Source organism: Equus przewalskii, chromosome 26 (genome assembly GCF_037783145.1).
Source record: "Equus przewalskii isolate Varuska chromosome 26, EquPr2, whole genome shotgun sequence".
In the NCBI taxonomy this organism is placed as follows: domain Eukaryota; kingdom Metazoa; phylum Chordata; class Mammalia; order Perissodactyla; family Equidae; genus Equus; species Equus przewalskii.
In genome coordinates, this window is record NC_091856.1 from 31,014,255 (window position 1) to 31,041,589 (window position 27,335).

The 27,335-nt window shown below is 57.8% G+C and overlaps 2 protein-coding genes across 5 annotated transcripts in view; one reads left to right on the forward strand and one right to left on the reverse strand.

The window, feature by feature from the left end:
- The window catches only part of SH2D3C (SH2 domain containing 3C), a 29,536-nt gene extending 13,438 nt beyond the window's left edge, over positions 1–16,098 (reverse strand). Inside the window, exons 1-3 of one of the 4 annotated variants that reach the window (XM_008511409.2) lie at positions 15,911–16,098; positions 13,330–13,807; positions 3,101–3,140 (exon numbers count right to left, since the gene is read on the reverse strand). In XM_008511409.2, coding sequence (XP_008509631.2) covers positions 3,101–3,140; positions 13,330–13,807; positions 15,911–15,947 — 555 coding nt within the window. In that variant the 5' untranslated portion in view covers positions 15,948–16,098. Of the gene's footprint in view, positions 1–232; positions 442–3,100; positions 3,141–11,452; positions 11,719–13,329; positions 13,808–15,910 lie in introns of those variants that run through there. The other 3 variants (XM_070596545.1, XM_070596547.1, XM_070596546.1) reach the window with 3 other exon arrangements.
- A 5,979-nt stretch (positions 16,099–22,077) lies between these two features.
- CDK9 (cyclin dependent kinase 9) lies at positions 22,078–26,736 on the forward strand. Its single transcript, XM_070596605.1, has 7 exons — positions 22,078–22,750; positions 23,216–23,297; positions 24,089–24,179; positions 24,534–24,700; positions 24,821–24,992; positions 25,150–25,298; positions 25,802–26,736. The coding sequence occupies exons 1-7, from the start codon at positions 22,299–22,301 to the stop codon at positions 26,165–26,167; spliced, it is 1,479 nt and encodes a 492-aa protein (XP_070452706.1). The 5' UTR covers positions 22,078–22,298; the 3' UTR covers positions 26,168–26,736.
- The last annotated feature ends 599 nt before the right edge of the window (positions 26,737–27,335 follow it).

The window sequence follows — 27,335 nt, forward strand, 5'->3', positions numbered from 1 at the left end:
GAGTGGCAGCTGGACCCTCACCCCTCGGAGCGTCGGGGCGCCCAGAGGTGAGGCTGGGGCGACCCCGCCTCCTCCCGCAGCCCGCAGCCCGCAGCTCCTGCCCGGCCGGACCCAGCCCGGCGCCACGGGGCTGCGGCTCCCGGCTCCCGGGCCCGGGGCCGGGGCCGGGGCCAGGGCAGAGCGGCCGGGGTCCCAGCCCGGAGCGCCTGGCGGGGGCGAGCCGCCCCCTCACCTGCACCTGCACGAAGGAGCCGCGGTAGAAGCAGCAGGCGGCGGCCGACAGGGCGCTCCACAGGCTGCACCGCTCGGTCATGGTGGGCCCGGACGGCCGGGCCGGGGCGGTGCGGGGGGCGGCGGCCGGCGGGGCAGGGGCGCGGGACCGACCCGGCTGGGCACCGGCTGCGCGTGCCTCTCGGCAGCGCGATTACCTCATCGCCTTGTCGGGGGAGGAGCGGGGAGGCGGGGCGGGGAGACCCCACCCTCCACCGGCCAGGGGAGGGGAGGGGGCCATTGTTCCTCCCTCCGCCCGCCCCCCGCTCCCGCCCCTCGCCCCCCGCGCTCCAGCCCCGCGCGCCCCGGCTGCCTGGAGTCGGGGGATGCGGAGCAGAGGACCTGCCAAGGGAGGCGTCACGGGGGGCAGAGGGATGGGTTGGGGACCCCCGGGCCGGCGAGGGGGGTTCCTACCTCCCCGACCCGCGCGCCCCTCGCTGACACCGAGGGGGCAGACTTTGAATTAAATTATACCTAAAGCCGGAAAAATCCCTGTGTGCGTTTGACCAAATCCTTTGTGGCCTCAGAAAATCTCCCAGAGCCCAGGATTTCTCATCTCTAATTTGGAATCAGGGACTCTGCGGACGATCGCGGAATGTTCGACTGACAGACTCCGGGGGTGCAGAAAGCCCGTAAGGCTCAACCGTTAGGGCACAACCTGGGTTCAACTAGCGGTGCCCCCACCTCCACCCCACCAGCCCCTTCTCTTAGATTTCGGATTTACTCATCTGGAAAACATCCCTGGACTGACCTCACAGAACTAGGCATACAGTAAGTGCTCAATAAATGCACACTCTTATCTTCAAGCTTAGTGTCTTAGAATCTAGACTTTTTGTCCTAGAGTCATAGGCTTGTCGATGCAAAGGGAGTCATTGCTGACTCTGCATCAGTCAGGCCTGGGTTTCAAATCCTTTTGACAGGCTGTGTGACCTCAGGCAGGTGAGTCTGCCTCTCTGGGCCTCAGTTGTTTGTTTGTTTGTTTTCTATAAACACATCTGAAGTTCTGAGCACGGAGCTTGGAATTTTATGTTCTTGGAACTTTAGAATCCTTGCCTTAGAATCGAAGCATTCACATCATAGTCTGAGAAGCCTGGAGTGCTCGAAGCTAAGTACTTCAGAGCAGGAATGGACTTTTGGTAACTGACTATTGATTCCGTTCTCGCTTGAGGCTTGAAACTAAAACTAACATTCTTTTGAGTTCATTCTTTAGGGAGTTGTTTACTCAGTTCCAGTGAACAGGTATATTTTTATAATATTTTTAATTACATTTTTTTAGCCCCATAAACTAAAGCAAAAATACAAAGCTAATAGTCCTCACAGGGGTCTCACTACCATCTGTGATGCGGCTCTCAGTACCTTGCCAGGTGGCTGGGATTTATGGGGTGCTGAAATGTGCCCCCTGTGTGTTCCACCCACTGGCTTTGGTGCTGGTTCTCCCTGAGGCCTCTGTCCCGCTGTGGTGTCGGGGGAGAGGACCGTGGTGAATGTTCCTGGTCAACTGCAATGGCTTGGCTGCAATGCCTTCCCCTCCAGAAAGCCTTCCATGATCTCTTCCCCCCAGCCCCCGAGCTGAAAGTCATCCCCTACCTCTGGAGCTCCAGTGGCTTCTTTGCTGAGCCTTCTGGTGATGGAGAGGGGTGGGGGGTGGGGCGCACTCTGAGCACTGCCCACGCTGCTCCATTACGAGTCACTTACACGGAGCTTTATAGGCAGCATCTCGGGCAGTGGCATGTCCCTGGGGTCAGGAGCCAGGCCAGCCTGCTCTGTTCCAGGCTCAGCTTTCTCACTATGGGCATGGACCCACCGAGCCCATAGCAACCCTGGGTTGGAGGTACCACTGTTACCCCACGTCACATAGGTGAACACTGAGGCTCAGAGAGGTGACACACACCCCCAAAGTCAATGTGGCAGATAAGTGGCAGATCTAGGACTAGAATTTGGGTCTGCTAGATTACCAAACACAAGCTCAAACCATTGTGTGACTCTGCCCTGTCCCCACAGGGACTGGGAGCCCTTTGGACACAGGGCCTGGTGCTGCTTGCTCTGTGCACTAGCTCCGCACCCAGCAGGGGGCCTGGCTCAGGGGGCTCCTGAGGTGGAAGCCCAAGGGCTTTGTCCACAGTCTTGGCATCAAATGAACTTGGACTGCCATCCCAGCTCTGCCCAATAGTAGCTGAGTGACTGTGGGTAAGTCACCTCACTTCTCTGGGCCTTCAGTTTCCCATCTGTAAATGGGCATGAGAAGGCCTTCCAAGCTCAGAGATGAGGGAAGAAGGCAAAGCTCTCATTCACGTAAAGAGCTCAAAGCTCCTCCCTTCCAGTGCCAGCAGCCAGCGGAGGGCTCTGCACACAGTAGGCACACAAAATGTAATGTCACATGATTATTTTTATTATCATTATCTCAAAACTGCCTTTTCAACATTCCCAGTGCCCAGGACAAATGACGCTTGTGATAAGTGTGAGCTGTGTCCCTCATCTGTGATGAAGGACTGAGTCATCTTCCCCTGCTCCCCGATCCCGGCACCAGCGAGGCTCAAGACCAGGCAGGATTAGAGAGCCACAGGCTTTGCACAGAGACCCCCTTGGGGCCTGTCCAGCTGGCAGTGGGTGGGGTTTGGAGGTAACAAGCATTGGGATGTCCTGAGCGTGGGGCCAGGAGAGAATGAAGAAGATGCTGGGAGTGAAATCAGGCCCCAGGTGCCACCCCGACCCCTAGCCCCTCTCCTCCTGGAAGCGGCAGCAAGGTCTGGCTCCTAACCAGACTCAGAGAAAGACCGTGCCCTTCACGGAACAGGCTTTGCGCCTCTGTGCCCTGCCCAGCCCCTCTTACCTTCACGTAGTCTCCACCGGCCTCCAGCTCTCCAGCGGCCCTGGAAGCAGAGAAGAGAGGTGAGTGCCCCCAGCTGTCAGCCTCTGCCCACCTGTCTGGAGCACCTGGCCCTCAAACCCCAGAGAGCTCATCCTGAAGGCAGATGGGGCCCTGCAGCTGAGCACTCGCTGGAATCGGCTGGCCAGCTGCTCCTCCACCCCGTAGCTGTGCAACCCTGGGCAAGTCCCTTCACCTCTCTGAGCCTGAGTTTCCTATCTGTAAATGGGGACAATGACAGCCTCTGCCTCATTGGGTTGTCGTGATGTTTCAGGGAGCCAATGAATGTTACATGTTTAACAGGGCGCCGGCTTCCTCAATCACTGTCTCCACCCAGCTTCATGAGGTTGCTCTCTCCTGGTGTTCTCTCCCCACTCCTCCCTGACTCCAAACGTTGGCGGCCCACGCTGGGGCTCAGGCTCCCCTGTTTCTGCCCTCCACTCACTCGATAGAGCAGAGGGACCCACTCAGCGGCCGCCCGGCACACTGTGCTGCTACTGCTGGTGACAGCTGGCTGCAGAATTGATCCCTTCTGCCTGCGGTGGCCGGCAAGGGGCCTGGAGAAGCCAGAGGCAGGGGGATGGCTGATTTTCCCAGGCCCCAGACAAACATTTCCTCACGCAGCCACCGTGAGCCACTTCCCCCAGTCCCCTGCCTTAAAGGCCACCCCTTCGCTGCTGCGGCCTGGACCTGCTCCTTCAACACCAACTCATCAACCCAACTGCCTTCTTGGCGCCTCCTCTTGGGCGTCTGAAGTCGCCTTGCACTTGTCATACGCAAAGCAGAGCTGTTGACCCCCGTGCCCCACGCTTCCCATCTCCGTTGATGTCGGTTGCATCCTGGTTGCTGTGTTTGGCCAAAAACCCTGCGGTCCTCTGTGTCTCTTCTCTCGCACGCTCCACACCCCATCCATCAGGAAATCCTGCGGCTCTGCTTTCAAAATAGATCCTGACTGCGTCTGCCCACGTGTCAACCCTGCCCCATCTGGGACACCCTCTGTGTGTCGGAGCACGCAGCAGCCTTCTCGCTGGCTCTCCGGGCCAGCTCCCACATCCCTGGGCCAGCTTCCACTCCGCCACCGGACGGCACTCAGGAGAAAACCTGAGCAGATCACGGGGCACACCCCTCCCACCCCCCCAGTGCTCACACATCCCCAAGAACAAAACCTAAACCCTTCTCGTGGCCTGCAAATGGCTGGCCACATAATTCATCATCCAAACCAGAATGCTTCTTCCCTCGTGAGAGTAAAGAGGGGGCCATTATGACGCCAGAAAAACATGTATAAATTGAGTCATATGTTCCCCAACCTACAAGGCCCTGTTTGGCCTGGTGGTGCCCAACCGCCCAACTCGCCAGACCCCCTCAACAGGCCTCCCTCACTCCTTCGGTTCCTCATTCTGCCCCAACCACATTGGCCTCCTTGCCAAGCTCATTCTTGCCACAGGGCCTTTGCACTTGCTCTTCCCCTCTGTCTGGAATGCACTTTCCTCAGATCTTCATGCAGCTTGCCCCTCCTCCCACTTTATTCAGGGCTCTGCTTAACGTCCCCTCCTCAGAGAAGCCTTCCCTAACCCCCCTACCTAGAATAGTCCTTCGTTCTTCACTCTCTGTCCTCAACCCCGCTTTATTTCCCTCAGTCGCTGCCTGAAATGATCACCTTACATTTACATGCTGACCGTTAATACCTGATGCCTCCACAGGGACATGGACTTTGTCTCCTTCCCTGTTGAGCCCCCAGCCCCCAGCACAGTGCCTGGCATATAGTAGCAGCTCAAGAAATATTGCTTGAAGGAGGACATGAATAATAAACAGCCAATGTTAATCACTGTCATTATCATTAATTACGTCAGGCTGGACCCTGGTTCTCTGGCCAGGAGAGGCCTCAGTATTCCCATCTGCAAAATGGGGAGGGACTGCTTCTTCAAATACAGAAGCCCAAATTTAAATTTAATAAATAAATTACAATTAATGAAAAGAAATTAAATTTAAAACAAAAAAAAGGCTGAGCTAAAAAAATACAAAAACTGTGGGTAGGGTATGTGCTCCCAGAGCAGAATCCCTTGTGGGGTTCCCCATGGCTCCTGAGGCAAAGGGGTTCTCCCTGACAAGCTCTGACAGCCCTCCCTCTTCCAACATTCTGGAAGCCCCGCTGTCAGCCTTCCCTCCCACAAAGTCCTTCCTGACGTCTAACCACAGTCCCTCAAGCTGCAGCCGGGCCACACAGGCTTCCAAAGCCATTTGGGTTCCATCTGTCTGTCCAGCAGCAGGGGCTGTGAGGTGGGGGAACGACCCCTCCCCTGCTTCCGTCCGCCAGCTCTTCCGGGGTGAGGTGTCCCATCCCAGCGCTTCCGGCCATTCAGGCCCGGAAATCCTCCCACGAATGGGAACAGGTCGGCCAGGACACTGGGATCGCCCCAGCGCTTCCTCCTGCTTCCTGTCCACTTCCCCTCGGCTCCGAGGTGGGAGCAGAGCCCCAGGGGCGGGGGCCTGCCCAGGGATCAGGCAGGCTGAGGTGGCCAGAGCCACTGCGGGCGCTCAGGGCAGAGCCCCAGACCCGGGAAGCTGAGCGCCTGGGGCCACAGTCAGCCCCATCGCGTCCCCCACCCCTCCACCACACTCCAGCATTTGCAAGACATGATGCGACCATGTCCCAGTACCACCCACTGCCATCACTTGCCCCGACTACGGCCACCACCTCGTCACTGCTCACTTGCCAGGCTCTGTGTCACTCCCTGCCTCCATCTGTGCCCCCTGTGACTCGTTCTCACCCCAGCAGCCAGAGCAGTCCTGTTAAAAGGAAAGTCAGGTCATGGCCTTCCTCTGCTCAGCGCACCGGAGGGCCTCCTAGTCTTACTCCCGGTTTCACTCCGAGAAGGAGCCGAAGTCCTCAGAACAGCCTTCACACGCCGGCTCCTCGCCGCCTCTCCCACTCATGGCCTAGCACACTCCCCCACTCACACTGCTCCAGCCAAGCTGGGTTTCGTGCTGGCTTTGGTCCCCACCCCAAGGCCTTTGCACTTCCTGTTCCCTCTGCTGGAATACCTTCCCTCCAGACATCCACTGAGCTCCCACCCTTCCCTCCTTCAGGTCTTACTAAATGTCCCCTTCTCAGTGAGGCCTTTCCCGGCCACCCATCTGAGAGTGTGGCTTTCTGATGCTCCCCACCTCTCTCCTCTGCTTAGCTGTTCTCCATAGCACACGGCTGACTTGCCACAGGTCCCATCTCAAGCACTGACTCTCTCTTTTCACTAGAACGCCAGCTCCACAAGATCAGGGCTTGGGACCCGCCTAGAAGTGTGCCAGGCACCCCATAAAGATGTTTTTGAATGAGTGAACGTCACAGCAGCCCCTGCAACCCTGAGGACAAAGTGTAGTCCTTGTGGCTCAAGCCTCTGTGACCGGGTCTCTGCTGGCGATCCCTCCTCTCTCCCCTAGCTCTTCCTTGCACTCCTGCCTTCTCAAAGAGCTCTGCTCCCTCCAGCCTCAGGGCCTTTGCACATGATGTTCCCTCTGCCTGGAACCCCCTCTCTTCCTTAGGGCCAGAGTAATTCCTACTCAGCCTGCAGATCTCAGTTTACTTGGAGATTTCTAGAATATTCTCCCTCCTGTGGTAACGATCAAATCCAGGAATCAAAGCTTCCATTTTTAAAAACTCAGCTCCATTAATTAATTAATTTATTCCTTACTTTATGGACTTAAAAGGCACTTCCCCTCTGATATTAGTGGTGAAACAAATTAATAAATAATCGTGACAATTGAATGAAATCAATCACATTAATCAGCCACATTAATTATTTAAATAGCCAACCCCTTTAATTGCCTGTATTAGCTGATTTGTTCTGATAACTGATACCACTTATTGCATATATTAGCTTAATTAATTGTATTAATGAGTAGTAATTAGAGACCATTATCCTTTATTTCCCCAACGCATGTTTAAATCTGAGCTTCAGCTTCAGGTCCTCCATCCATCCCGGCCCAGAAGAAAGGGTGAGGCTCCCCCAGGATCCTGGAGAAGTGTTGGAGCGAGGCTGCTGTCCTCTGCCACCCTGGCACCCACCTCCCACAGACAGCCTTGCCCTCACAGAGACCTGCTGCCTGTCTGTGTCCGTCTGTCCCTGGTTTGTTCCCTTGGGCCCCCGGCCCAGTCATATGGCCTTGAGTGGAGGCTTCCCCAACCTCCCCCCCATGCTTCTCAGCTTTCCCCCGGCCTTGCCCTCTCTGACATTCAACTTCCTCATCTGTGAAGTGGGCACATTATAACTGTCTTCCCAGAGGGGCCACGAGGCTCCACGAGAAGGATGCAAGCTCCCTGGCCCGTGGCTTGGCTCCTCCCCCCACCCCTGCCCCTGGACATCCCCATCCTGCCCCTCCTGGGGGCTGAAGACTCTTCCCCTCCTTCACTCTGACCTTCATTCATTCGCTGTGCTCCTCAGTCCTTAAAGGGCCTGGGCAGAGAGCGCTGGGGCGGAAACCCCGTCTCTCCCGGGACACCCACCACGGGGCCTCTGGGAGTCCCTGCCGGGAAGGCTCCTGGCTTCAGCCCCTGCCTGCCCCATCTCCTCTAAGATGGGCCACCTCCGCCCGGAGACATCCCTGCTCCTTCTCCACCATTCTGCACACTTGGTCTTCTTGACTGGACTGCGCTGCCCGCAGGAGCTCAGAAAGGCTGCTAGCCCTGAGAGGAGAGCGCAGATGGGGGACTGTCCTTCCCGGGGCAGAACTGAGGGTTCCAAGGCCTGAGAGCTGCTAGCTGAGACTCAAAATCTGCTGGAGAAGAGCCAAGTGGGGGCAGGTCTTGAGCGCTGACTGAACGCCTGTTATCTGGAAGCCCAACTTTATAGGGGAGAAAACTGAAGCTGGTGACTTGACCCAGGACATGCAGCTGTTAGACCAGAGCCGGCTGGCTCTGTTTTGTTCCTTGCACAGGGCCAACTCCCCCAGAAAATGGGGACTGCTCCTGGGCTGAGATGGAGAGGAGCTGGGGGGGGGCAAAGAAGAAGAATATTCCAACAGGACCAGGAGCCTACAACCAAGGACGACGGGAAGAGGAAACAGCCTGGGGATGGACAGAGAGAAACAAAGAGAAGATCCAGGGCTCTGGAGAGGGCCCTCAGCTGAGAGGGAGGAAGCTGCGAGACCCCGGGCAAGCCCCCTCACGGGGCCTCAGTTTCCTCTTCTATAACATGGGCATAGCGACAATGGAAGCAGCTCCTGTGTACTGGTACCTCCTCCGCCAAGCCCAGGACAAATGCTGTACCTGTAACATCTTATCCAACCTTCACAATGCCCCTGTGACTCAAGTGCTGTTACTGTCCCTAATTTAGAGATGGGGAAACTGAGGCTCAGACAGGGGAAGGGAGTTGCTCAAGATGGTACAGACAGTCAGTGGCCTCTGAGCTGCTGATGTCCAATCCTCATCCTCCCCAGCCCTCACCTCACTCCAGCACTCTGCAAACAGGGTCCCCTGAGGGTTTGGGGGGATGTGGCTCCAGCTGGGAGGTGGGGGGACAGCCCATCCTTCCTGAGCCAGCGCAGTTCCCACAGCCTGAGGCGTCCGGGGGTCTCGAGGACTGTGAGAAAGTCTCCACAGGAAATGAGAGCCAGGAGCAGCTGGGCCCCTTCGGAAGACACGGACCAGCCGCCCGCCTGGAGGCTGAGGCGGCTGAGCAGGCTGGGCCCACCGCGGCCCCTCCCCCGGTGGGTAATCGCTACCAGATGCCCCGTAACTGACGTCACTCTGTAGGGCCAAGGGGGCCGTGGGACTCTGGGGAGTGTTGGGAATTCTTGGACCAGAATCAACATTCCAAAAGGAAATGGGGGGGGGGGTGTCTTGGTCTGTTCTCAGTGCCTGGCACCGGGGCTGGGGCAGGGGTGATGGAGGGTGCCCCCAGCTCTCCTAGAGGGTGCCACCTTCTCCCTGTCCCAGGGTCCTTCTGCATAGGCCCTCGGCAGTCGGGGCAGAGGGGCCCGGGTCTCTGAGTGGGAGGAAAGGTCAGCGGGGTGAGACATTTTAGAAAAGGTAGAGCTGCATTCAAATCCTCCTGAAAGGAGAGGTCCTCGTAAACCAGAAGTCAGAGTGGGGCCCTCCTCTGCTCAAGGCTGGCCATGGCTGCTGGCTCACTCAGAGGCAAGGCCAGGTCCTTGCCTGGCTTTACATCATCTGAACCCATTTCCTCCCCAGCCTCACCTCCCACTACTCCTCCCTCCACCCCCACCTTGCTCTATTCCAGCCACTCTGGTCTCTGCTGGTCCTCACACACATCGAGGAGGCTCCCACCTCAGGGCCTTTGCACATGCTGTCCCCTCAGCCTGGTACACTCTTCCCCAGATAGCAAGAGGGTGTGTTCCCTCATCTCCTTTGTTCAAACATCACTTTGTCCCTGAGACTTTTTCCAGGCTAACTTTCCTAAATTGCTACCACCAGCCACTCCCCACAAGGCCCCAAAGATCAATTCCCCGCTTGATTTAAATTTTTCCTCCATAGCCCTTTTCTCTTCTGGTTGACCATACAACTTGGTTGTCTTAACATCTGTGCTCGCTGCAGTGGAATGGGGGCTCCACGAGGGCAGAGTTTTGTCTACTGTGCTCACTGCCATCTCCCCAAGACCTAGAACAGTGTCTAGGACATAGTTACATCTCAATAAATGTTAAAATGTCTACAATTCCAACTCAACTAACTGTGTCATCTTGAGTAAGTTATTAACCTCACAAAACCTCAACGTCTTCATCTGTACAGTGGGCTCCTATGACCTCCTTCCCAGGGGTTATGGGAAGTCATTTGAAATAATGGTAGAAACAGCTTTGAGATTTTTACTTGCGGGAGCTGAGAGGCGGCCTCGTGGTTCAGAGTTTGGCTTTAGGGGTTGGTCAGATCTGGGATCAAATCTGGGCTCTGACACTTAATCTCTCTGTGACCCCGGGAAAGGCCCTTCCCCTCTCTGATCCTCAGTCTCCTCATGGGTAGAGTGCAGCAAATAGAGGCTCCCTTCTCCCAGGGCCCGTGTGGTAGATGGCGCCCTTGGGTGGTCCAGGAGGGCCTGGCTGCTGGTGAGCCAGCTCTGGCTCTCCTCTGCCGGGTCCCTGGCCTGACAATTCCTGTGTGGGGGTGGGGTCAGGGGGTCGGGAGGCCTCCCTTCCCTCTCTGAGCCTGCGCTTCCTCCTCTGTAACAGGGACTGAGGGGGAGGGGGTCAGAGCTCCCTGGACCCGCTGTTTCACTGCAGAAGGCTGAGGGTGCAGGCGGGGGGTGCAGGGGGAGGCTAGGCTGGCGCTGTCCTTTTTGGAGCTAAAGGCCCTTCCTTCTCTGTGCTATGGGCCCCTCCCCCCTCCTTCCTCCTCATGCCCCATGATCTCAGCAGGGAACAGGGCACCAGGAAACTCCTGCAGCCTCACCTCTTCCCCTTCCTTCCTTCTGCTCCAGGTGCACCCTGCCTCCCAGGGGGTGAGGGAGGGACATCATCTCCCCCAGCATAGGCTGCTCCCTGGGCAGCCATTGGGACAATCCCCTTGGGACACTCGGGAATGGGGCCCCACTCTTGCTCAGTAGCAGTTCTCAAAGGCGCTCTTCCCTAAGCTGGATGGTCCTCAGACACCATCCCAGGCCCCGCTGGGCTGCTGGGGAGACTGAGGCCCAGAGCGGGCAGGGCAAGTCTGAGATCGCACAGGCAAAGCAGCTTCCCTGTCTGTTCAACAATCCCTGGCCTCCTACTTGGCCTGAGGGCCGGTGGGACACTGGATCTCAGGGCACCAGGAGGGGGCTCAATCCGATCTGCTAACTCCACGCTCCGCAGGACCCCTGGACACTCCAGACTATTAGGGGATGAAAGGGAGAATCTCTCCATTTCTGCCATCAGCTCTGATGCCAGAGGCACTTCCAGGACCACCAGGGCCCCTGTCCACAGGGGAGGAAGGCTGGGTCCTAGGTTTGGCATTCTCAAGGTTGCTCCAGACCATCCTTCTTGGAGGCCCTGGCCCTGCTGGAAAGGGCTCTGGCCCTTTAAGGGCTCGAGTCAGGAAGGTGGGGTTAAACCCTGGTTCTGACCATCGCCACTGTGTCCACTGGGCAAGTAAACCTCTCTTTTCTCATCTGTAAAACGGGGATGATAATGGTGCCTCTCTCCTGGGGCTGTTGTGAAGAGTAAGTGCCAGACCTGAGCCAGGACAAGGCAGCGACAGTTACACCCAAAGAAAACTCAAAAGTCTCTGATGCTAAACCGGCACTCCCTTTTTTTTCAGTTGTCCCCCGGGGCATGGTTGTCCCTCTCAGACCACTCGCGTCCCCGCCGGCCGTTCTCGGGCCCAGCTCGGTCACTCACCCTCTGGGTCCCAGTGCGGGGCACCTTCGGCCCACTGCAGTCATGGTCCCCCGCGGTCACCTCCTGCAGCCCGAGGACCTTCTCAGCCCGACGGCTCCCGCCTTACTCAGGGGCGCAGAGCGGCGGAGCTCGGAGCAGGACCCCGGGGGCGGAGCCTGACCTGTAGACCACGCCCCTGACACGCCCCTCCGCCCTCCGCCGGGGGCCGCTCCGCCGCCAGCCCCTCCCGCGGGGAAGGACTCGGTCCGCCTCGGACACGCCCCTCCGCCTCCCGGCTCGCTCCGCCCTCTCCTCGTCTGTCAGTCTCCGGGGCGGGGAGGCCCCGCCCCCTTCCCCGCCCCTCCGCCCCGCCCCGCCCCGCCCCGCTCAGACCGCAGCTTCCCCAACAGTCCGCGACGCTGCCTGGAAAGGCAACGCCCCTGACCCCGCCCCGCCCCCGCCCCGGCCCCGCAAACTCCTAGCGCGTATCTCAGACCCCCGGGGGCCTCAGGAGGCCCCAGGACCTCTCAGGCCCTGTCCGTTTCACGCAGTCCTGGCCCCTCCTCGCCCACATGAGGCTGAACTCAGGAGAGGATGGCAGAAGAAGGCAGCCTGGAGCAGCCAGAGATGGTGGAAAAGCATTAGTTTTATTAATCAGAAGTATAAACATTCCCATTTACTGAGTGTCTGTGGTGTGCCAGGAACTGTGCTAAGATTGTCTAAGTGTGTCATTCTTGAATTCTCACCACAACCCTACAAGGTGGGTGCTATCGTTTGCCCATTTATCAGATGAGGAAACTGAGGCTCAGAGAAGGGTGCAGATGTGCAAGGTCACGCAGTCAATAAGAGGCAGAGTCTGGGTTCGCTGGATTCACTTTGCAGCTTTACAAGGTCCTGCTCCCCATTGAACGGGGGTCTAGACTCAGTCACCCAGCACACAGAAGCCGTGCCGGGGTCTCAGGGCAGAGCCACTCAGGAGAGCCCAGAACCAGCCCTACAGTTACTTTTGCTCAGTCGTTTTTTTCCTCTTTGTTTCAATGGGCACATCTCACCGATGTGATTTAGATGAAGGCTCTGAGGGCTGAAGAGCTGGGGTTGGTCAGTCTCCCAGGGGCATGAAGAACACGGCTGCAGCACTTAGAAGATGGGGGGACAAAGTGGTGGGGAGGCTGCAGCCACTGGAGGCAGGCAGATTCCTGCTCAAATGCCAGCTCTGCCACCTTGGCTGTCTCAGTTTCCCCATCTGTCAGATGGGGCTAAAATCTAAAAACAGATTCTTTTACGGGGTTTTCTGTGAGTAACATTTGATCTGACACCCAGTAAGATGGGTTCTTACCAAACGGGAGTTACAGTCAGATCATCACTATTGGTATTTTTGCATGAACTCTGCTCACCCGATAACCTAGTTAAGTGACAGCTGGTTTTCTAGACCAGGTGGAGTGGTGTTGTTCAGCAGAATTAAAGGCAGTGCTTCGGGTGTGGGGGTGTAGGGATCTGCGATAGGGCTTGGGGGGGCCGGTAACTGGGGGCCCCGTGCTGGAGGCTGCCTGTGGCTCTGGAGCCGGGTGGGTCTCAGTTCACATCCTAAGTCTGTCGTTTGCTAGGTGTGCAACCTCACTGGGACAGAGGACTTTCCCTCCCTGAATCTCAGTTTCCTCATCTGTCATGTGGAAATAATAGCAGTATTTCCTCTCCAGTTGGGTTTTTTTTTTTGAGAGTTGGTTAAAGTGAAGAGCTAAGCACACTGCCTGGTTTATATTAAGCACCCGGTTCGTGTGTAGGTGTTTGTTTTTCACCCAGATGTGTGTGCTGGGGGTCCTCTCCAGGTTCCATTGGCAGGAGGCTCGAGACACCATCCCCGCAGGTCCTGCCCTCACCCCACTGTGGGAGCCACCTACCTTTCTGGGGGCACATTCTCAGGGGCTCTCTCCTCTTCTATGTCCATCCTGAGGTCCTCAGGCTTTCCTGTGGGGCCCACCTCCACTGCTGGAGGGTTGGGGCCCACTTTTGGGGTGTCCTCCAGGGGGGCATTGGTCCCCACCACCCCTTCGTCGGCTGCCTCCAAGCTGGGATGTTCGGGAAGATCTTGGGGCACCAGATGGTTCTCAGGGCCCACCTCCTGGGCCTTCTGGGCAGCTTGTCCTGATGCTGCCTTCTTGATGCTGGGGCGAGGCATGGTGCCCATGTGGCTGTACATGTCACTGGAGCGGGCATAGGCCGGGGGGCTCTTGGGGACTGTCACCATGTCATCCTGTGTGGCATCAAAGGTGTCAGGCTTCAGATGGGACCGGATACTGACGGGGGTCGAGGACCGTCTCAGAGTGAAGGACCGGGAGAGGTTGGAGAGACTCCCGAGGCCCTTGAACTTGAAGAACCCTGGCAAGGGGGAAGAGGAAGGAAAGGAGTTAATGACAATGCCAGCAGCAATAATAGTAATAACAATAAAAAATACATGCAGTGCCACTCATCGAGGGTTTGAGGAGGGTCAGGGCTTCACTGACACTCTCTCGAATTGTCATGGTTCTAATGCAGCAGCTCTGGAGTCACGTAGCCCTGGGCTTGAATCTATACTCTTCCAGATCCTAGCTGTGTGACCTGAGACAAGTGACTTGACCTCTCTGAACCCCACTCTCCAGTCAGTAAAAGAGAGATGACAGTGCCTACGTCCTCTGGGCAGTGGAAGGATTGAAGAAAAGTATGTAAATTACATGCTTAACATGATGGCTGGCACCCAGAATATCTTCCATAAGAAGTAATGAAGATGACAACAATGGGGATCACTAGCAATGTCTCTACATTCGTCAGACACGCCGCGTGCATCACCTCACTCAATTCTCAGCACAACTCCATGACACTAGTTTAATCCCCCATTTTCCAGATGAGGAAATTGAGGTTCAGAGCAGTGAAATGAACTGCCGGAGGTCACACAGCCGGTGGGCGAAGCGGGTCTGTGTGCATGGGTGTACGTGTGTGTTGGGGCAGGGAGGGGTGTTCGAGCAAGGCTGTGTGCACCTGGGGTGGGCTGGAAATGAGAAGGGGGTTATCGGAGCCTGGGGGTCTCACTTCCTGTGGTTCTCTCCTTCCTGTCAGCTGAGCCCACGCCGGCTGGGCTCCGGTGGCGGCGGCGCTCCAGTGCTGAGTGATACCATCTCCTCATTTCCGCAGAGGTGCCCGAGTTCGCTCCTCCCTGCCCCCCAGCTGTAGGATGGCCCCTCCTCGCAGCCACCACCATCTGACTTCCCTACCGCCTCCAGATGAGCAAAAAGGAAAAACTGGGCATTTCCCACTTCCTCAGCACCCTCTCCCTCCCTCCTCAGGTCCTCACAACCACGCTGGAATATAGGTAGGATGCCCCCACTTGATGAGAGAGGAAACTGAGGCCCAGAGAGGGGAAGGGACTTGCCCAGAGTCACACAGCAAGGCTGAGTCTGGATGAGGGCCCAGGGCTCTGCACTGCTGGATCAGTGCTGCGGGCTTTCCTCTCAGCCCTGCCCACCCCTTACTTGGTCTAAGCCTCTGCCTCCTGTGTGTCCTGACCGACCCTGTCAGAAAACGCTGATGCTCTGCTCTTGGAAAGCTATGCCATGGGAGCAGAAATTGTGCCAAGGGCGGGGGGAGGACCATGAACTGCCTCCTTTCTCCACACCACTTGTTTTGTCCCCTGGGCATCGGGGGTCTGGAAGAAACAATAGTGGGGTAGGGAGGGAAACCGAGGCCCAGAGTCCGGGGATGCGGGATTGAGCTCTGCTCTATAGCCCCCTACGATCTCAGGCAAGTCTCTGGGCCTCAGCATTTTCATCTGTGGAATGCAGTCATAATTCCTGCCCTGTACCCCGCACCCCCCGGCCCCGCCCTGTGCTGTCACATCCAGGGAATCAGGAAAGCAGAAGTTTGCTGAGACCAGGAGGGGACCAACCTGGGCACACAGTGACGTGTAGGTGTGGTCCCTCATCTAGATGCTCTGGGCTCTTTCCCTGCCAGGATGCTGGGTCCTACTGTCACAGCCCGACTACCGGTGGGAATGTGGGACAGCATCCCACGGCCCCTGTCTGCCCCGGGCCTAGTAACTCCCAACGTGAGACCCTGTGTGAACCAGGCACAGAGGCAGGGGGTGTGAAGGTCTTCCCTTGCCCAGCTATGCGTTCAGAGAGGGCCGGAGATGGACATGCAGATGGACACACAGACGAATGGAGAGACTGAGAGGTGGGGCGGGGAGAGACAGAGAAACAGAGATGGGCAGAGACAGAGACAAGAGAAGCACAGAGAGGGAGAGTCTGGAGAGGTAGAGAGAGAGACTGGGCCAGAGGGATGGAGGGATGGTGACATGGAAACCCAGGAGCACAGACTTCTGAAGAGAGACAGAGATGGACAGGAAGAGAAACAGAAACAAGACGGAGGGATGAAGAAGCAGATGCAGAGAGAGGCTGAGATAGACAGACAGGGGCACGAAGGACAGCGCAAATGGCACCCCGCACTCACTGAACTTTTTGCTGGCCTTCTTGGGTCCCTCCGTCATCTTGGCAAGCTGTGTAAAGCCCCTGGCTGGCCGGCGAGTAGCTGCTGAAGGCTCTGGACATCAGCATTGAGATGCCTCCCTCACCTCCCCTTCCCCTTTCTCGCGCCCTCTCACTCGCTTCCTCTGTGTATTTTTAAACCAGCGAAACTCCCACAGCCCCACCCTCCCCATTCTCTCCGTAGGGGGCGGGGGCTGGGGCCTCCCCCAGTCCTGGCCCCTGTGGGCCGCCTCCTTGGCCTCAGCAGCGGGGCGCAGGGGGCAGACCACAAGCCCATGGGACCTGGGGAACAAACCACAGGCTCCGGGAATGGAGCCCACTGGGCCAGGGGCTGCTGGGGACCTGCCAACAGCTGTCAGGGGGTCTGGCCAGTGGGCTGGGAGGGTGTGGGGAATCAGGCCTGAGTGCAGGGCAGATTATTGTAAGCCTCTGTGCCTGGGCGATGCACCGGCAGTGATGGATAGGAGAGTGATGTGGTTAGGCCTCTGGGCTCTGGCACCACCCAGACCCAAGTTCAAGTCATGGCTGGCCACTTTGTCACTGTGTGATCCTGGACTAGGGAACTCACCTCCCTGAGCCTCAGTTTCCTCCTGTGAACAGGGGGTATTTGCAATGTCCCCCTCACAGGGTCCAGGGCTTGGTCCAAAGCCTGGCACAGAATCGGTGCCCACCAAGGCATGGTCCCTCCTTTTCAAGCTGGCAGGGACATGGCAATAATTTGGTCCACCCATTTTACAGAGATGGGGAAATCGAGGCACAGACAGGCAGAAGGATTGCCCCAGGTCATACAGCAGATTGGTGGCACAGACTAGATTCCAAGTTGCCCGTCCAGGTCCCTTAACCCACAGCCTGGTCCTTTTCCACCCTACAACCTTCACGTGTGTGTGTGTGTGTGTGTGTGTGTACACTCACGTGGGCCAGACAGAGATGAGGAAACGAAACCTTCCCAATGCAGGTTGTCCCAGACACCTGCAGAGGCTGTCAGCAGCAGCTGGGGTGGGGGAGCCACAAGACCAAGGGCTTCAGGTCCCAGCTCTGAGCACCATGGACAAGTTATTTCCGCCTCTGAAGCCTCAGTTACCTTATCTCTAGAATGGGCACAAGTGCAAGGTTCGCGGTCAATCGCAGAGGCTCCAGCAGGATCGGACGTTATCATCCTGGCAACTGAGGCTGTGAGAGTGAGTCCAAAGTCACATGGGGTCCTTCCCGCATCCCCCATAAGAATAAATACAATTAACATCTTCTGATCACTTCGTATGTTCCAGCCACGGGGCTCAGTCCTTCTGCCCTAAGAGGTAACATTGTCACTCTTGTCCTCATTCTACAGAGGTGGGAACTGAGGCTCCAAATGTCAAGTTACCTGGACCTGGAACCTGCTTGTCCGGCTGTGGGGCCTGAGGTCCTGACTCCCATGCCCACAGCTCCCAAGACCCCTCGCAGCTGGATGATGGATTTGCGTTGGGGAAGAGTCTGGCTGAAGCTTCTTGATGGGATGAGGGTTAACCCGAGGCCCTGAGAGGGACACAGCCCATGAGACCAGGGCAGCAGGTCCTGCTCACAGACAGGCCCAGATGGGACCACTGTTCAAAGTTCAAATGAAAAGGATGGGGATTCTGGACCATGGAGTTGGGGGGAAAAGGGGACAACGACTCCAGCTCCTTCTACTGAGCACTGACCATGAGCCAAGCAGGGAGCCGGAAGCCTCCACAGATCGTCCATTGAATCCTTACAACAGACCTGCGAGGCGAATCCTGGTACTTTCCCATTTCACAGACGAGGAAACTGAGGCTGAAGAGCAGCAGAGACTATATAGACACCCAGGTGTTCTAACTCCCATCTCTGGGTTGTTGTCAGAAGAAGGAGAGGGGCCTGTGGCCTGGCAGTAGCCTTCTTAGTGGAAGGCAAGGGTGGGTCCCCCGGCTTCTCCCCTAGGAGGCAGCCCCAGGGACTTGGGCTCACTGCTGAGGCTCTGGCATCGACCAGCGCTGGCTTCCCAGCCAGGGCCACTCCCAACTTGCTATGTGATCCTTCACAAGAGCCTTTACCTCTCTGGGTCTCAGTTTCCTCACCTGTGAAATAGGGTCACAGTAACCCCCACTTCCTGGGAGGGTGGAGGAGCAAATGCTGGCCCAGGCCATTAAGCTGTGGCCTCAGCAAACCCTGGCGGTTGTCACTGAGGGATGGGGGTGGTTCAGGCCAGGGGCAGACTGGCACAGGCCAGGAAAACCCTGGAGCAGGGGCATGGTGTGAGCGCAGGGAGTCCTGGCCCCGGCGCGGCTGTGCTGCTGTGTGGAGGTGCCTTGTCGGCAGTAGGCTGGCCCTGCCGTTGGCCCAGGCGCCAGGGCAGTTGCCGCATCCCTGGGAGAATGAATGGGGCTCAGTGTGGTGGCTCCGCTGAGCTGAGAGCCCCCTTTGTGCTGCCTTGAGTGGCCGTTGGGAGTGCGGCTGGGGACCTGCTGGCGGGTGGCTGTCCCACAGGCCCTCCTCAGCCTGTGCTGGAGGCCAGCCCAGCCCAGTCCACGCTCTCCAGCCCTGAACACACAAGTGCCTTCCTGCCTCCAGGCCTTTGCTCAGGCTGGACTCACACCCAGAATGCTCCTCTTCCCTCCACTGGCTCCATCTTTTGCCTTCATGGAGTCTCTCCAGGTCTAGAATGAGCCATAGTGCCCCCAGGAACCCTGCTCTGATTTCTGTCCCCTCCCTCCTTGGCCCTCTCCCCCAGTCTGTACCTCAGTGGCCTGGTCTGGCCAGGTACCATGAGGGACTGGAGACCTTCAGCTTCATCATCAAAGTTGCCATAGTCATTGGAGCCAGGCAAACCTGAGTTCAGACCCCGCCTGCAAGACCTCGGGCAAGTCACATCATCTCTCTGAGCCTTGTTTTTCCTCCCAGTAAAATGGAGCAAATACAACATCTTCACGTGATCCTGTAGCAATGAAACAAAACATTTATACTGAGAGTGTCACCCGTGTCACAGTCACTTGTGTCTTCATTTGCATGTTCCAAACAGGCCTCATGCACCCTGAGAGAGGAACTGGCCTTACACATCCACACTGGCCCCACATCTGCCATGCTCTTGGTCTCAGTGGGTGCCTTCCCGGCTTGGCCCAGCTGTCTGTACTGGGGCCCCTGAAGGATGGTGGTAAATGACCCTGGGCTTTGTGAGCAAAGAGACCTGGGTTGAATCCTAGCTCCAGAGCTTCCTGGCTGTGTGGCCTCGGGCAGCCCTCTTCACCACTCTGAGCCTTAGTTTCCTCTTCTGTAACTTGGGACCAATAATAGCAACCTCCTAAGAGGAGTGCTGGAAAGTTCCAGGAGGATGACACATATCAACACCACCAGGCAGACAGTCAGTACCTGGCTGATGTGGGCAGAATGTCATGGTGTTACAGGGCTCTGGGCATCACACAGCTATTCTCTGTCCTTAATCCCCATCCAGTGACCCCTTGTCCCCTGGACATACCAGCAGCCAAGAGCAGCCCACCCCAGGAGCCTGTCTTCTCCTTCCCTCCATATGCCCCCCCACCCTGTCCCTGCTCAGGAGAGGAAAACTGAGGCTCCAGGCCAGGGTCAAACAGCTGGCTAGTGGCTTCCTTTTCTACTTCGTGCCTCAGTTTCCCCAAGTGTTAAATGGCAGCAGGACCACAGGCTCTCCCAGAGCCTGGTCAGTCAGTCAGCAGACATTTCCTGAGTACTGGCCACATGCCTGGCCTTGCCAGCTTAGCCAATCCGTGGAACAGGAAACATTCCCTCAAACCAGCCAATCAGACATCAAAGTCGGCGAGAAGTTCTCTCTGGCTGGCACCTAATTTCTTCTCACTTTCACCTGGGCCATCCAGGCCCCCCTGGTCTGAGCAGCCTGGGCAGCCTTCCGCTGGGCCCCTGACCACTCCCGCCCGCCTTCCTCCATCAGGGAGGGCTGAGGGGCCAAGGCTTCAAGGGGAAGTGAAGTGACTGGCGGATGTTGGGGTTCAGGCCAGGGATGGCTGGGTGGAGGTGATGACACCACCGGAACATTGTGCTGAGGCCTCTGCCCACAGGATGTGACTTAGGGAGGCTCGTGGGAAACAGGCAGGGGCCCCAGCCTGAGAGTCTGATGGTGGAAGCCACCACAAACTATAGCAGCACCCCCCAGTGCTACCATCCCCGTCCGCACCTCCCATGGGCATCCAGTGGGCCCTCGTTCCACCTCCAGCCCAGATGGGCGGGGTCCTGACATGAGTAAGTGCTTGGGGTTCCTGCCAGACTGACCTGGTTCCAACACCAATGTGGCCACTGGCCAGCTGTTTGGCTAGTCAAGTGATGCGATCTCTGAGTTTCAGTGTTGTTATGTGTACAGTGGAATTTATAACAGTACCACCTCATATGGCTGAGTGAGAATTGAGGTAATTCCCTTAAAGTGCTAAGTGTGCAGCTTAGACCATTTATTTTCCCTCAATAAATTCCAATTATTATTGGTTTCTCCCTCCTTGCCCTCTCCACCCCCAATTTAGCCAATGGCTTCCCTGTCTCTAATAGTGTCCCTAGATCACTCCCTGACATGGCGCTCAACTGCCTAAAACCCTCGCTGGCCCCCCACTGTCCTCAGGAGAGGGCTCCCTGCTCCTTGCCTGACCCTCAAGGCCCTCCCTGGCAGGGCTTTCCCCAAGAACAGGGTCTCTGGGGACACCAGGATCACCAGACCCATTCCCGTCTATAAGGAGGCTTCAAGGCAAAGCCACGTAGCGTAGGAGCTGGGGGGCAACCCCGAGGGCTTCCTGCAGGTACGGAGGGTGCTGGGGTGCAACCAGGGAGCACATCCCTGAAGGCAGGAAGGCCAGGGAGTTAGGAAAAAGGAGGGAGATTCCGGTGGCCACAGCTTGGGAGGGAGCTGGAAAGAGCCTCAAATATCACAGTTCGGTTTTTCCTGAAGACAGTGGAGGGAAGTATACGCAGACTCCACTTCAGAATGATCTGGTGGATGCTGTGAGGGGGACAGATGGAGAGGCCAGACTGGGAAGGCCAAGACTCAGGATCCATCAGCGGAGGACTGGAAAGGAGGGGCAGACTGAAGGGGTGCAGAGGAGGTAGGAAAGACAGCTTTGCCTGGGGCTGGTTGTTGAGTAGAGATGGAGGAAGAATCTGGAGGTTCCTGGAGCCAGGAAGATATCAGAAAGATGCTGGGGAAGGATTGGGGTAGGGAACGGGACATAGGGTCAGAGAAGGAGATGGGTGAATGGTGGGCTTGGTGTCTGGCATAAGCAGCGCAGGCCTCAAACAGCACTACTGCTATATTCCTGACCAGCCTGTAAATGATCTGAGTCGGGAGAATCCTTTACAGATTCAGACAGACCAGGTTCCAGTCCTCGTTTTGTCACTGTGTGACCTTGGGCAAATGACCTTGCCTCTCTGAGCCTCAGTGTCCTCTTCTGTAAAATGGGTTAGCGATCCTGACTACGCAGCTGTTGATTCAGGATTCAGCGGGAACGCCCAGCACTTCCTGAGCACACAGGGGTGCTGAGTAAATGCTAGCTATTTTTGTGATTACTGACCCGGAGCCTGACCAGCTCGGGCGCAGCTGGGCGGGGACCGGGGTCCTGTGGGTCTCATGCCTGCCTTCCAGAGAACAGGGGGTCCAGGCCCGGAAGACCCGGGCATTACTTGCTCGCCGCCTCCAGTGTCGCCGCGCCCCCTGGCGGCCGTCGGTTGCCATGTCAACGGCGGGTGGCTTGGCTCGGGGAGGCGGCGGCGGCGGGGGCCGTTCTCCCCTCCCAGGACCAGAGGCCGCTCCCTCGGCGCCTCCTGCCTTTACTTGTCGAGGGCGGGGGGCACTCCAGATCCTCGCGGCAGCCGTCATGTTAGGGTAAACTGAGGCACGCGGCGAGGCACCCCGCAGCCAGGTGTCGAGCGCGGGGCCCCACCTCCGAAGGCGGAGGAGGGGCCGCGGGCGGTGACGCGCCGAGGGCGGCCGGCGGACAGCGGGCGGGCGGGCGGGCGGGAGGTGGCGGTGGCGGCGGCGGCAGCGGCGGCAGGTGCGGCCGCGGAGGGTGGGAGGGAGGAGGGAGGGGGCGGGCGGAGGGGGAGGGGAGGGCAAAGCCAGGGCACCTCCCCCTTTATAACGCGCCCCCTCCCGGGCTCTCGGGCCGCCTCCTCGTCGGCTCTTCCCATCTCGCCCCCTCGCCCGGCCGCCCCGGGCCCGGGCCCGGCCAGGGAGCCCCCAGGCCGCGGCTCGGGGACCGCCCCCCCGCCCGCCGCCCCGCGCAGCCCGGCGGAGGCGGCGCCGTCGGAGGAGGAGGAGGAGCAGGGCACTGCGGCTGGCCCCGGATCGGGCGCCAGAGCGGCAGCGGCTTCGGCAGCAGCGGCGGCCCGGGCCGATGCAGCGGGACGCACCGCCCCGAGCCCCAGCCCCGGCGCCCCGGCTCCCCGCGCCCCTGATAGGGGCCGCCGCCAGCAGTGGCGGCGGCGGAGGCGGGGGCAGCGGCGGCGGCGGCGGAGGCGCCTCTGCAGCTCCGGCTCCTCCTGGCCTCCCGGCAACTACAAGTCCCAGGGGGCCTGGCGGCGGGCGGCGAACGGAAGAGGCGGGGTCGGCGCCGCGAGGCCGGAAGTGGCCGTGGAGGCGGAAGTGGCGCGGCCGCGGAGGGGCCTGGAGCGCGGCGGCGGGACCCGGGGCGGGAGCGGCGGCGGCGGCGGCGGCGGCGGCGGCTGGGGGCGGCGGCGGCGCGCTGGAGGCGGCCATGGCAAAGCAGTACGACTCGGTGGAGTGCCCCTTTTGTGATGAGGTGTCCAAATATGAGAAGCTCGCTAAGATCGGCCAAGGCACCTTCGGGTAAGGCTGGGCCCCGAGGGACCGGGAGCCCTGGGCCTGCATCCTTCAGGTCCGACGCCGGGACGGCCGGGGCCGGGCCCGAGGTGGTCGGGAAGCCACCGAGCCCCAGACTTGTCCCCTGGTCTCGCTAGGCCACGCCGCAGCCCGTCGGAGCCTGACAGAGCCGGCTGGCGGGGAGGAGCCTGAGGCCCGTGATGGGGGGCGGGGAGGGGTTGCAGAGGGGAGCCTGTGAGGGGAGCGGATGTTCCCGAGAGACGCCCGGGGAGGAGAAGGGACTGAGGGAACGAAGTAGAGGCTCGGAGAGGGGCCGCAGGTACCGGGTGGTCGGGTAGCCGAGCGCCCTGGGTCCCCGGCCCAGCCCCGCCCGGGAGTCCCTTCTTTCCTGCCCGCCTCCCGTGGGGGGGAGGGGCGGGCCCTGCGGAAGCGGCCTGCTGAGCCCTCCTGGGTCCCTCTCTCGGCCTACAGGGAGGTGTTTAAGGCAAAGGACCGCAAGACCGGCCAAAAGGTGGCTCTAAAGAAGGTGCTGATGGAGAACGAGAAGGAGGGGGTGAGTGCGGGTCGGGAGGGCAGGCCTGCGGGCTCCCTTGGGCACGGAGTTGGGTTTCCATCCTGCTTCCTCTAGAACTCTCACGTTGAGATTCAGCGTATGTGTAGTAGTTCGAGATCTTCTGTATTCCAGGGAATTTGACTTCCAAATTAAATCTTTTAATTCAAATGTTTTAAATCATTTGGTGTTTCATTCTTAGGTAAATATGGTTGGGGCCAGGAGGGGGAGCTCATGCTTGCACAGAGCGCACCTTGGGTCCTGAAGTTAGGAGGCCTTTAAACACTTTTTTCTTAGCGTTCAGTTTTGTTTACTGTAAAAAAAAAATAGTTACACGCAATAGCTTTAAAAGGGTGACTAGTGCTCAGTTGAAAAGGAGCAGTCCAGTCCCCCACCCCATGTTAGCTCTAGTCCAGCTTCCCAGAGACCTGCTTCTTAGCAAGGAAACTTTTTCAGTTGTTGGTTCCGTTGGTTTTGTTACCTCCCGGCAAGTTGAACACGGGCATAGGGCTAAAATTTAAAGGTTGAAGAAACTATGAAGCATTTAGTGACTAGCAGTAAAGTGTTTGTGTTAAGTACTATTATTTCAAATCATTGTGTCAAACCAGCTCCTTGAGGGGTGCATACTAGTCTTACGTCTCTTTTACGGATAAGGCATCTGAGAGCTCATTTCAGAGCCCGTAATCTTACTCTTCCTCCCGACCTGTGCTCCGTAGTACCAACCCCATGGCTGGTTCCTTGGTCTGTAATGTGCTCACTCACTTTTGACCCCCCTCCTGTCTTTCTCCCCACAGTTCCCCATTACAGCCTTGCGGGAAATCAAGATCCTCCAGCTTCTAAAACATGAGAACGTGGTCAACTTGATTGAGATCTGTCGAACCAAAGGTAAGTTGTTTGGATCTCATCCCCGTTCTCAGATGGAGAAAACGAGGCTTACAGCCTAAGGCTTGTTTGCAAAGTTGGAACTGGTCACACCTCAATTGCCTGTTCTTAGCCCAGACATTCCGCCTGTGACTGCTGTCTCTGGTCCTTTCATCATAGCTGGTGCTTCCCCAGGGCCTGCCACAGCACCCGGCCCAGAGGCACACCGGAAATATCTTACTAGTGAAGGAATGCACACTGGATATCCGGGTGTCTGTGGGTTGGAGGGGGTAGGAGCTGGTTGTGGGAAAATGAGTTGTACATGGGATCTTTAACTTCGTTTTTTTGTTTCCCTCTCCTCCATTCTGCCTGCCTCAGCGTCCCCCTATAACCGCTGCAAAGGCAGTATATACTTGGTGTTTGACTTCTGTGAGCATGACCTTGCTGGGCTTCTGAGCAACGTCTTAGTGAAGTTCACGCTGTCTGAGATCAAGAGGGTCATGCAGATGTTGCTCAACGGCCTCTACTACATCCACAGGAACAAGGTGGGGCCCGGAGCTGGGGCCAGAGACCAAGGCGTGGGCTGCCTTTGCTCTCACTGCTGGGTGGGTGTGGCTGAAGGACCCTTGGGAACCTGACTGAGCCGTCCGCTGTGCTTCCCGCAGATCCTGCACAGGGACATGAAGGCGGCTAACGTGCTCATCACCCGCGATGGGGTTCTGAAGCTGGCTGACTTTGGGCTGGCCCGGGCCTTCAGCCTGGCCAAGAACAGCCAGCCCAACCGCTATACCAACCGTGTGGTGACGCTCTGGTACCGGCCCCCGGAGCTGTTGCTCGGTGAGGACTCCCGAGCGGGCAGAGGGGGGCAGGGACTGGGCACTTACCCGGCCTCAGCCCCCCATTGCCAGGGCTTCCTGAGCCACCGGCCCTGGGGCATTGCGTCCCAGGAGGCCCTCGGGCTCAAGGGGCCCTCCTGGTGCGCTCTTCTTCCCAGGAGAGCGGGACTACGGCCCCCCCATTGACCTGTGGGGTGCTGGGTGCATCATGGCGGAGATGTGGACCCGCAGCCCTATCATGCAGGGCAACACGGAACAGCACCAGCTCGCCCTCATCAGCCAGCTCTGTGGCTCCATCACCCCTGAGGTGCGTGGCCAGGCTGCCTGGGCCCCACAGGATAGATGCAGAGATCCAGGAGTCTCCCTGGCGGGGGAGGAGTTGGGAGTGGCCTAGAAGGAAAGCTCTTCTCTGGAGAGCTGGCTGGTGGAGGCACAGGGCCTGCTCTTTAGAGCCACACGGGCTGTGTTCAAGTCTCAGCCTCATTACCAGTTAGTTCTGTGGCCTTGGGAAGGCATCTGAACTTCTCACCTAAGAGCTGAGTTTTTCTTCTGTGAAACAGCTATGCCTGTATCAGGCTTGGTGCGCACATTCCAGGCAATTTATATCAAACGGCCTGGCGTGTGGTGTGTGCCAAATACGTGGTCACTGCTGCTTTCACTGTGGAGGGCTCAAATTCATCCTCCAGTGTGGTCTGGGAGTATCTAAATGGAGGACTTTTGATCCCTTCAGGTGCTTGACCAGTGGACAAGCCACGTAACCCCTGAACTAACTCCATCCTCTCTCCGTGCCTCCCCCAACCCCCACTCCAGGTGTGGCCGAATGTGGACAAGTATGAGCTGTTTGAGAAACTGGACCTGGTCAAGGGCCAGAAGCGGAAGGTGAAGGACAGGCTGAAGGCCTACGTGCGTGACCCCTACGCGCTGGACCTCATCGACAAGTTGCTGGTGCTGGATCCCGCACAGCGCATTGACAGTGACGACGCCCTCAACCACGACTTCTTCTGGTCTGACCCCATGCCCTCGGACCTCAAGGGCATGCTGTCCACCCACCTGACGTCCATGTTCGAGTACCTGGCGCCGCCACGCCGGAAGGGCAGCCAGATCACCCAGCAGTCCACCAACCAGAGCCGCAATCCCGCCACCACCAACCAGACAGAGTTTGAGCGCGTCTTCTGAGGGCCGGCAGCTCTCGCGTTTATTAGGGCTGTTTTATTTTTTCTTCTGCTCTGTGACTTGCAGTGTGGAGATGATGGAGCATTTGAGTTTTTTCTCTAGTCTGTATTTTATTTAATCCCCACCATGGGCAGTGGGAACAGCAGCTAAGTGGACTGGAGTAAAGCTTTGGCTGAAAGTGCAGGAGGACACGGGGGCTGCCTCACCTGTTCCCTGGCTTTGGGATGACACCCAGAGGGTCTCCATTTACCTTAGGACAGAATGGGTGGGAGGAGAGGCGCTAACGGTGACTTTTTCTGAGTTCCCAGCATGATGGGAGGAGGGGACAGGTCCTTCACCCATCCGAAGCCTCCTCTTGGGATGAGAAGCTCATGTAGGGGACAGAACCAGCCCCGGAAATGGGCTGCTCTTGGCCTGACCCTCAGAAGCACTGGGGCTGGCAGAAACTCTTGGTTTCTTTAATGGGAGAATTTTATCATGTTTCTTTTGTTTGGTTGTTCGGAGACATTTCTGGATGCGGTTTGTCAGTTACAATTGGTCAGTTACTATTAAAGGTGACTCTTTTTCAGTAAGTGGCTCTGTGCTCTGTGTTCAGACCCCCAGCTCATAACCCTGTGGCCGACAGGTCGGGCCTGACCACTGAGATTTGTCAAGTCTTGACTCTTCTTCATCCCAGTTCATGTTCCCTGACATAACTGCAAGAGGACTTTTGTCTTTTTTGTTTTTTCTTGAGTGCTTTCCAGAATATTTGCTATCGTGCTCCCCAGAGGGCAGGTAACATGATACTCCCTTGCTCCTCTCCGCTCTGTCACAAGAAGAGGAAAAACATGAGAAAAGGGTCTCAATTCTCTGGAGAAGGAACTGGAGAGGGTCTCCTGAGGGCTCTTTCTGTTGTAGTGACCCAGGCAGCAACTGTCTGTTGTGGCTGACAGACGTGTTTGAACTTGACTCAACCACAGGAGGCTGCAGAAGGCTTTTTTTTTTTTTTTTTGCTGAAGACGATTTGCCCTCAGCTAACATCTGTGCCAGTCTTCCTCTATTTTGTATGTGGGTTACCGCCACACCATGGCCACTGACAAGTGGTGTAGGTCTGTGCCCAGGAACCGAACCTGGGCCGCCAAAGTGGAGCATGCCAAACATAACCCCTAGGCCATGGGGCTGGCCCCTTCAG